The 10,579-nt window shown below is 45.1% G+C and overlaps 1 protein-coding gene across 2 annotated transcripts; it reads right to left on the bottom strand.

The window, feature by feature from the left end:
- Positions 1–315: 315 nt before the first annotated feature.
- Positions 316–10,366, bottom strand: fam171a2b (family with sequence similarity 171 member A2b). 2 transcript variants are annotated; one of them, XM_029528479.1, is made up of 8 exons: positions 10,148–10,366; positions 7,051–7,284; positions 6,696–6,788; positions 5,951–6,109; positions 5,329–5,508; positions 5,068–5,181; positions 4,400–4,526; positions 316–4,214 (listed from the first exon to the last, which is right to left on the bottom strand). In XM_029528479.1, exons 1-8 carry the CDS (start codon positions 10,236–10,238, stop codon positions 2,717–2,719), a joined length of 2,496 nt encoding a protein of 831 aa, XP_029384339.1. In that variant the 5' UTR covers positions 10,239–10,366; the 3' UTR covers positions 316–2,716. The 2 variants fall into 2 exon arrangements, with proteins under 2 accessions (XP_029384339.1, XP_029384338.1); XM_029528478.1 differs by having other exon boundaries at positions 4,379–4,526.
- Between the last annotated feature and the right edge of the window lie 213 nt (positions 10,367–10,579).

Consider the following 10,579-nt stretch of genomic DNA (forward strand, 5'->3'; position numbering starts at 1 on the left):
ACTGTCTGTCTGTGGCAGTCAGTTTATTAGAACACCCATCTAAAAACGACGAACTCACTTTATCTCTTCCAGATTTTGTTTTTACTTTATTTATATGAGGGTTTTTTTTATTTTATTTATTTATAAATTACAACAAAATGTCATTTGGTTTGAGTGATTTGTTAAACTCTCTGAATTAGATTATTTTTTAAGGAGCTAAGATGATATAATTATAAAAGCATCTAGAATATAGGGTTTGGAATTAATGTGATGGATTCAAACACACCAACTGTATGTTTTTGTATATTCCAAATAAAATCATATCATCTGACAGACTGTGGGAACAAATTTATTTCTATTTTGTCTCATGTACAGAAAGAATCAATTTACAGTTTACAAACAACTGACCAGGTTTATGAAGCAAATAATTTAGGGCACAGGATGAAGACCTACAGCTCAAACCTCCTGACCTCCAAAACAAAAAAAAAAAAAAAAAAAAAAAAAAGTCCAGCAAAGCAGGTTAAAAGTGTCTCCTAGGGGGTTAATGTCTGGTGTAAAGTCAGCTCTCTGAAACTGTCCAAACACAAGTTCACAAAATCTACTGAGAAACACACCAACCGCTGTTTAAAACTAAAAACAAGTAAGGAAAGCCACAATTGCACAACTCATAGGAATTCCTTATCTGGTCCAAAGAAAGTGTACATTTACAGCAGTGGACACGACAGTTCAGTAGGAATCGTTTCATGGCTCTTCGGACTCGGGACTTAACATCACATTTTCAGTTTGCACTTTAGGCTACTGACACAGGCTTATGAACAGCAAGCAAGTGGTGAAAAGGAGCAGGAAGTCAGAGCAACTTTTATATAGCTTTCAAGATTTTCACTTCATAACCAATCGACTAATCTGCAACAGAGCAAAAGAAACATGAACCTTTTAAAGTGTTTCAAACTTTGTGAGCTTTTACAAATCTGCTATGATGTAAGTAATTCACAGTAGTTGAAGCTTCGCCGGCAGTGATGATGCTTGTAACAGCGGGAGCGTGTTGGTCAGTATGTTATTGTTGTAAACATTTATGACCGGAAGTGAATTTTTGATAGAACTGGATTAACGGGGGGGAAGAAAAAAAAAGATATATCAGCTATCTTCATATAATTTGGCAAAACAATTCAATACGCCAGTGCGTCATCATTTAGTGCCAACACCCTTATCATTTCAAAAAAGGTTTCATTAAAAACACCCTATTCTACATGTTACATGCACATCATACTGTATAGACATAAAATCTCATATAGTTTACCATTTACAAGTTTGGTGAAAAAGAGGATAGATATAAGAAATTAAGATATCCAAGGATGTAATAGCCGCAAGAAAAGTTGTTTTTTGGCAGGCATGCTCCCCAGAGTGACGCGTGTTGCTGTTACCACAATGCAGTGTGCTTATCAGTGCCTGCCAATCTCAAAGGCTTCGTTTAGATGACGACTAACTGCATCTGAAGAAGGGACCTGCATGCCTATCACTCGATCCTATGTGAAAGAAGGCACTTACAGGAGAAAAGTGGTACAGGCCCCGTCTACAAACACCCCCTGTAGACCTCAGCAGAATATCAAATAATTAAGTCTTCAAGTAACATGATGTTTTTGCTGCGATCGCGTTTTTTGTCGATTTTGGGGGGTTGTCTACGCAAGAGCCCAAAGAACTGTGGGGGGCTTTTGGTGCCTTTTGTTTTTTCATACATTCATATGCATGCAACCTTTCTATATCAAACTGTCTTTCGAATGTGTGGGAATCTATTTACACAACAGAAATCGCATAGAAGTCCCTAAAAAGAAAAAAAAATCTCTATATCTCAACAACAGGAGAAAAGGCAGAAATGCGCAATTTTGGCAGAATAGTACAGTAGATCACTGCGATAAATTGATGGCAGGAAGGGTCACGATGATGGAGAGACTTGAAGATGATGCTCAACAGCTCAAATCATTATTATTTGAATAAGTAATTACAACACATGAACACAGTACAGCAGGAAGAGGAAATCAAGTACATCCCTGAAGGAGCAAAAAGCCGCGATGGACTGTATGATTTTGCCTTATCCATTCACAGGGGCTTAAGAAAGAAGTAAAATCAATACAGTTGATGGGTTCCCCACAGATTCAGGGTTTAGGGAGTTTGTTTCCATCAAAGAAAATTAATCTGGTTACAGTTTAGGATGGAGGAGGCGCACAACTTCTACCAATCAATGTGAGCCTTTGTGTAGAACAAGTCCAGGGACGGAAATTTAATTCATCTTAATCCCCAAATGATCCCATAAAAATTTCATTGACTGCCAAATACTTGATTATCAGTCAATCAACTCTAAAATTATTAGTAAGTGCTTTATTCTTCTATTTTGCTCTATAAAATGGCTATTTCCACAGTCAGTGTATGCAATGGCTCAGATGATGGTTCAGTGACGTGATGGGTGGCAGGATTCAGGATAAACTGGACGGACCCCAGTCTGCGTTAGATCATATCAGTGGGATTAAAAGACAGCGAGACTATGAGAGGAATCGGAAAGTGCATAAGCACCTCACCAGAAACACAAAGGTCAAACAACAACCTGAAAATGGACCAGTGAAGCATGGTTGTGCTTGTTGTGATTTCTCTCGGTGACAATGTCACTCTTCTTCCATGTTTGAAGCGGAAAGATTCCCCGTTGAAAAGATTTTTAAAGGTCCAGTGTTTAGTAAGTTCGAACAGCTCACTTCCTTGGGTGGAAGACCATCAGAGGCCTGTCTTCGATCTTCTGCCACGGGCTCTTCTTGTTCTCGTCTTTGTCATCGGGATCGTCCTCGGGGCTGGTCATCGAGTCGCGGCGGTTTTCGCTGTTGCTGCTGCGGCTGCTGTTCACACGACTGCGTCCTCTCCTGGGGATGGTGGATCCTCGGGAGGATGGACCTTCGTCCAGAAGAGGGGTGAGGGAGTTCTCCTCGGGTGAGACCGGGCGTCCCTCGCTGCTGCTGGGCTCACTGTGGTCGGGGTAGGCCAGTTTGGAGTAACTCTTCCCGCTGACGCTGTGGCCCTTCCGTCCTCCTGTGCCCCAGCGGTCATCTTTTCCCTTTCGGCTCACTGCAGATTTTCGTTCTTGAGCCTCCAGAGGGGGTTCAAGGTTGATGTCTCGGGGAGTGCTGCTGGAACCAACTCCGAATCCACCACCCCCGCCACCGCCACTGAGGTCATTCCCGACATCTATGTAGGAGTGGCGGACATGGGCGTTAGCTCGTCCATCCAGGGAGATGAACCAGGCCCTTGGGTGCTGCTTGACTCCCAGCTCCAGGAGCTTCTTCTCGGTCAGCGCTTGCAGTTCTCCGTTCATCTGAGCCATGGTGGAGTCGTTGAAGAGCACGGGGATGGTCACGGGTCCACCGGAAGAGTCAGAGGCCCAGCTCGGCTCCTCTGAGTCGTCACCTTGGGATCCGCCTTGCTGCTGCTGCTGCTGCTGCTGTTGGCCTGGTTTCTGAGAGTGGTGGTGATGGTGTTGCTGGCCTCCTCCCATCGGTGCTCCGTCTTTGTCTTGCTCTTTCTGGTCCTTTCCATCTTTCCCAGAAAACTCAGAGGGAAGGCGCATATAGTGGGCTGGAATGACCAGGGTGGGCACCATACTCCGGTACATGTTCTCCTTCATCTGGTCGATGGAGCTGCAGAAGATGATTTGACCCGGCTGGGTGTTGAGGGAGGTCGGTCTGGCGAGGCTGTCCGCTGCTGCTGCTGAATATTCTGGAGGTTTGTCGGACTGGCTTGGTACGTAGCCTTGGAAACGAGGCGGAGACGGCGGATCAGATGAGTACCCGCGATTGTCGTTGGCGTTGTGGTGTCGGTGATACTCAGACTCTTTACCCTCCATGGGGCTGTAGCTTCGGTTGTAGTCTTCATGCAGCAAAGGGTTGTCCAAGTTGTTGGTCTCTGTGGCTCGCGTCACCTTCATGGGGAAGCTCTCCCCTCGTTGGGAACCTGAAGCACTTTTTCCCTTTGCGTGTCGCAGCATGTGAGCTGGAACGTGTTTGGTTAAGTCCTCCCTTGAACTCTGGTAGTCTCGAGATGGCGACAGGTCAGATTTATCATTCGAAGGACCAGACTCAACATGACCCCCACAGATCAGATTCAGGCGTGATGTGGACGTACCCTGGTCTCTCTTTGCACCGTTCAGACCAGAGGTGTGGGGTTTGCCTTGCTGTCTACGAGGTTTCAAACACTTCCTCCTAGAAAGGAAAGAGGCCGATGGTCAGGAATAAAATGAAAACACCTTTTATTTGTCAAGTTCTACAAGAAGGCTATTCTTATAACAGTCTAAAATTAAACTCGCATTCACCACCAAAATTGCTTCTGTCATTTTTGCTATGAATAGAAACCTAGACCCAGAGACCTGCGCCTACGCTCCCCACACCTGCAGTAGTAGAGCAGCACGCAGAGCAGGATGAGCACCAGCAGGGCCAGCGAGGCCAAGATGGAGAGCAGGAACAGGGTGTGGTAGGTGGTGATGTCCCTCAAGCCCGGATGAGACAGACCCAATCCTGAAAGAAAATTTATGCAAACACCTAAGAGCCATTCTGAAAAATGAATATTTCAGATTTAATGTGTCCAGAGACAAAACCTCTGACGCTGCATGAATCATTTGTTCAATTTTCATGTAACCGGCCCCATCAGGTCAGTTAATGTTGGCTGGTGTCATCCTGACATCATCCAGAATTGTACTAAGAAGCACAAAAAGAATGTTTTTCATAGCCATGGTATCGTTGAGGTGAAGGTTGAAGGTTGAAGGGATAGGAAAGTTATTTGAATTTTATTGCTTCAACTTAATGCAAGAAAATCCTGCTTATATTTCATGCTTTCATCACGGCAGCTTTATGAGAAGAAGACCGAATGAAATGCTTCTCTGGATCAACATCAACACCATCTTTTGGACCTGGACTTCAGTAACAAGAATATTTCACTCAAGAACAAAGAATGTTTCCTTTATCTGCCCAGGAGACGTACAGGGACATCTGCTGGCTCAACAGTGGAGATCAAGAGCAGCCCAAACAGGAGAACAGAGGGTGAGATGAGCTACAGCACCTGAGGACGAAGGGAAGGCGGCCAACCAGTATCCCATCTGAGGAACCACGATGTTCCAGACAAACTGTGTGCCGTCTTTTTTAATGTAGCCCGTCCCGTTCCTGACCCAGAGTCCTGGAGGAACATGGAGGATGATCATTAAATCTGACAGCTTCAGGAATTACACAGAAAACACATAAAGAACTGATGAAATACAATGTGAATGAAAACTAAAACAATCAGCCCGTTAATTAGCAGAGAGTATTTCTGCGTCTTCCTCACCCGTCTTTGGCTGATACAGCCAAGTGGGAACACTTGTGGCCATCCTGTTGCGAGTGTCGGACGGCAGCGGCACCGAGATATGGATCGGGTCCGAGACCTGGACTGTCATGCCGTCTTTGTCAAAGAGCTGAATGCTGACCACCGCCAAGGCTGTCAAGTCCGTCCACCCGGTTTCTGCACCTGAGCAGGAGAAGTCGCTGATGTCAGCTTCAGCACATCTGTTACACATCTGGGTGTGTTCATGTTATAATTCTGAAATGTTTTCATCTCATATCTGCATGTGGGGAGATTTATAAATATACTAAACAGAATTTAGGATTAAAAAAAGTGTATTAAAAATGTATGATCACCTTCAACATCCAGCTGTGATCTGTGATAATCTATTCATGTTTCACACCCGTAAGTGTAAATTCTATCTGAGTTTGGTTAATGTGGAAGTGCAGATCACTTCGACCGGACCTGGCTGTAGGGATTTGCTCTCATCCAGCCACAAGATCATCATGGAGGCCTGACACTGACTCTGATATGTTGTGGCCCACAGTTGGTGTTGGTTGAGGTCAACTGTAAAAATGGAGCTTGTTGAATCTCACTCATTCACTCATGTTTAAAATATTATTCCAACCTGAGCTGTTGGTCTCTTGGCCCAGAAGAAATGGAAAACCACCAATTTCATACTGACTCCTGGCTGTGGTCATGGTGGCGGACAGCGCGGTGTAGTTGGAGTTGGAAGGCAGCTGGAGGGATTTCCTCTGGAGCTGCACCAGCGGCTGGTTACGAGTTCCTGAAAAAGAAAAACCACAGTACTCCCAGTCTGCAAACCCTGCGGACAGCTTATCTGACACACAGACATTCAAATTCATATCTTGATGCACAATATTTACTTATTTACTTAAGTAAGTCAGTTTTTGGACATTTTGGACACTTGCTATAGTTTGTTGTCGTAGTGTTGCTGTAAACTGTAGTACTCTGTAGTACTGGCATAAGAACTTCCTTAAGGATCAAAACCAGTTATCATGCCATGACATCTTTTAAAATGTGGATTGAGTTACGAAGAGGCCGCTGTGATGAAAATAAAACTATCATAAAGTCCAAGCGCAGCTCATCTAAATGTGAAGCGGTGAAATAGAGGCAGGCCTGAGGAGGCGCAGCAGAGAGGAAGGGGGCAGTGATTTGTCTTCGCTCTGACAGAATTATTTAAGACACTATGAAAGAAAAACTGCTGAAGCGTTCAACTCGACTCCCAGAACTAAAAATATGCCATAATTTTCACAAGTTTCATCATGGAAGGATGAGTGAGCAGCAGCTGGAGGTCCCCCAGGGTTATCCTGGTTTTAAAAGAAAAGAGGAATTTGGTTTATTTTTGTTACCTGGTGACCCAGACAGCACCTGGAGGACGTCATCGTACAGAATGAGAGTCCCTGGCCTCTGAACCAGGAGGTACAGGCTGACTGATGCATACACTAAAATATGAAAGAATAGTTCATATTAGCTCTGCAGATCTCCAGCTGCAATAACAACGCTGAGAAAGTAAAATCAAAGACTGATTAATAGCACCAACCCTAAGAACTATCTGTTCTGGTTAACTGACATGGTGTTGTTATTCCACACAATAAAAAAAAAGCAGCTAAATCAGCTTTTAGGAATTTAAAGAGCAACAGAATCAATCGAGTGGAGAATTTACTTCATGCCTCATAAAGTGGCTTTCCTCGCTGGCTGACTTACAGGGGATGCGGCTGGACGTCCAGGGCACAGAGTTGGTGACGTAGTCTCGTTTGGAGGCTGTGATGATGACCCTTGTTCCCACGCGGTACAGGAAGCTGACCCTCAGGATGCCGTCGCTGCCGGCACTGCTGGACGCTAAGACGGTTTTATTCCCGTGGACTTGAACCTGAGCGTCCGCCAGCGGCGACAGGTCGCTGTTGTCAAACACCTGGACTTTTATTTGGACTTTTACCTCTGCCAGGAAATAAAGAAAAAGGGGGTTTTTACACGAATCAAACGCATTAAATAAAATCTGAACTATCATTTGAGTCTGTCAAACAGAGCAGGATTTACTGCTTTTCCCTGTTTTTAAATCTGCAAAAAGGTCAAATATAACTTTCTAGTGAGTGCACCATGTGGAGAGATGATTACAAATTATAAATTATTTCCATAATTATCGAATCAAAGGTCCAAAATCCCTGAACATTAAATCCACAATGATGCAAACCAGAGGAAAACTGTAAATTTGGTGCTGCCCTTTTTGTGTTAACTTTGGAGGAGAATAAAGGTGATGACCGTTTTTTTTCTTCCTTCTTTTGCATTTTCAGGAAGCAGCCAAGCAGCGAGGTCGTCGGGCTGGAGCGGTTCAATTGTGTGCTGGACAACTCCTGAAAAGCCGGACAGCCCGATTTCTTCCATCTGCTCTGTTTGTCTAAATTTGTCTGGTTTTACTGATATGAACTTGATATGTTGAGGTTTTTATAAATAATTGGCTGGTTTAATTATCTGTTAACAGACGGATTAGACAGAGAGATTTGTTTCATCCAGTTTGTGGTACCTGGTCATGTCACTGACCCTCCAGTAGGTTTATCATGATCCGCTTACATTACCTCTGGATCATCTGTGTGACGGCTTGGTCCCATTTTGGCAAAGTGACATCATCGAAATGAGCCGAATAAGCCTTCAGCAGCTCTGGGTTCCAGCTGTAAAGGCAGCGGCTGCGGTGATCCAGAGGGGAAACTTAAAAACACGATGAATCTCAAACAGGTTCTGCACTTATGAGGCACATCTTATCTTTTTCTTTGACCTCTGGTTTCTGGATGTTTACTCTCAGAGACTGGATTGAAGGAGCCTGACTCACACTTCCTGAGTTCACAGGATCAAAATATGAGTGTGTTGCTCTTTGTTGTAAGAGTGCGGTCTGTGTCACGAGCTCTGCTGCTCCAGCTGCTGACTATGTTGATAAAATATGTGACCAACTTCCTGTTGATTTCAGCAGATCACTCATTTCCAGCAGAAGAGGATGATGACAACACACCCGTCACAAATCCCTTGCGAAGCTTTTTCCTGCCCTTCATCTTGCCATGTTTTCAGCCCCAGAATTTTTAGTTTCTCATCTTGCTTCTTGGACGGCGTGGATGTGGGTCATGCTGGGGATGTTTCCATGGATACGTGCTGACTCTCCAAAAGCTGGATTGTTGTACTTTGTCGCTGTGAGTTGTCGTCCTCTAAAACCCAGCAGCCCTCGAAGCATAACTTTACAGCAACAGCACTAATGGCTGCATTCAGATAATAAGCAGAATGTGTGTGTGTGTGTGTGTCTGCGTATGTAAATGCTGTCAGCCGTTAGCACAGTTGGTTCAATAAAGACTCTCTTGTGTGTGTGGAGAGGGTTTTCCCAGTCTGGGCTCCGCACTTTAAACACTGAGGCCTGAAGCAGCTCCATTGGCAGAAACACAGAGTGTCACAGTGTCACATTGAGAGTCTGGGAAGTTTTCACTCCCTTTCAGTCCTCCAGCTGAGGTTCAGTCCAATCAACCCCTCCTGAAACTCAGAGAGCTCCTTTAAATTTAGATTCTCATTGTGTTTGTCAAAGTCAAGAGCAAAACAATGATTGATTGATTTTAGTAATTAAGCTGTTCTGACATTTTCTTCAAAAGGCCCATCCAGCCTAAAGGTAGACCTCCATGTGCTCTGATTATAAATCAGCTCTAGGTTCTACATTAACACTGCAAAGTCTCAAAGAGACTCAAAGAGAAATGCTCACAGTCTGGATTCAGAGAGTGAAGTCAAATTTTGGCTTCACACTAAACGCTCCAATCAACTAATTAATTAACGGTTTGTTCCACCTCTAAAAACACCACTTCCTCTCCTAAACTCTGCTGCTTGCACATTGTTACGGATCAGGAAAGATGCCAACATGGATGCTGCCAAAAAACACACCTCGGATTTCAATTAAATTTAATCGATCGAGCACAAGAGAGCTAAAGCTATTGAGAGTGAAACTAAAATGGACTCAAATGGCCAAAAAAGACAGAGAAATCTTAAGTATGAGCTGTAAAACCACTGAGGGAAGAAGAATCCCCTACATGTCGAAGGTAATATGGAACTACTGTCACAAAACAACATAATAAAGGATGCAATGATGCATTCAGGGGTAGAAATCCTGTTCAATCCAGACTGTGAATATTTAATATTGTCTCTATTTGTCACATTTTAGAGCTGATTATGTTTAACTGCAGCGTTCAAATACAACCTACAGCCATTTTAAATTTCAGTATCTGTTACTGATCGTGTACATTTACCACATGCACCACATTCAGTGCAATATTGAAGTGTAAAGTAGCTAAATACTGAGTTACACTCCACACAGTCTGCAGCCATCCATGCATCTCAAAACAGCTTGAAGCAGAATGCAATGCAATTACACAATGTCCTTCAAAATGCACAGCACCAATGAAAGGGGTGGTTTTAAAGGAGCTTTGTTATTTCACAGGAGGCCATCGTGTCTGTGACTGACACATCAGCAGGACCTCGGGCCGTCCGGTGTCATCGATGTGCAGAGCAACAAGAAGAAAGAACACGAAAGGCCAGAACTGACGTTATCGGGCCCGGAGCACCGAGCCCGGAGCACCGAGCCCGGAGCACCGAGCCCCGCCGTGGCCCTCCGTGTGAGACCACCTCACATTTATGGACCCGCACAATCTAAACCGGCAGACAGACAGAAAAGCCAACATCTCTTTCCCGCAGCCTGCTGTGGCAGCAGCGCTGCAGATCGACGGTAAAACGAACCACTCCCATCTGCTCATTGTGCTGCATCCCGCCGTGCCGAGCTTACCGACTGCTCCCGGATCCGGCACCGATTTGGCCTCCCAGACGGCGCACACGGACGCGAACAGCAGCAAACGGGAGACGCAGTCGGCCGGCATGATGGCAGCTACATCTCCAGTCCCCACCGGAAGGCCGTCGGTCCGGATTGGGTCCCCCCGGTACACGGTCAGGTCCGGATCAGTCCTCAGACATGGGCTCGGATGGAAGGCGGAGATGCTGCCGTCTGTGTGGGCTTGTTTTTATTGTCTGAGGGGGGAGACGAGGAAAAAGGGCGAGCAACGTTTCCCTCTGCTGATCTCCAGAGGAACAGCAACGGGATGGATCAGGCTGCAGGACTGGGGACAGACTGGGGACAGAGACTGGGGACAGAGGACAGACTGTGGACAGAGACTGGGGACAGAGACTGGGGACAGACTGGGGACAGACTGGGGACAGACTG

This window comes from Echeneis naucrates, chromosome 19 (assembly GCF_900963305.1).
Source record: "Echeneis naucrates chromosome 19, fEcheNa1.1, whole genome shotgun sequence".
NCBI lineage: Eukaryota > Metazoa > Chordata > Actinopteri > Carangiformes > Echeneidae > Echeneis > Echeneis naucrates.

Excerpts from the sequence above, each read along its gene's own strand:
- fam171a2b (XM_029528478.1), bottom strand. The coding sequence starts at position 10,238 with ATGCCGGCCGACTGCGTCTCCCGTTTGCTGCTGTTCGCGTCCGTGTGC. Across the intron at positions 6,789-7,050 it reads GACGTCCAGCCGCATCCCCT|TGTATGCATCAGTCAGCCTG; the intron begins GTAAGTCAGCCA and ends TTCATATTTTAG. Across the intron at positions 4,527-5,067 it reads CGCCTTCCCTTCGTCCTCAG|GATTGGGTCTGTCTCATCCG; the intron begins GTGCTGTAGCTC and ends ATTTTCTTTCAG.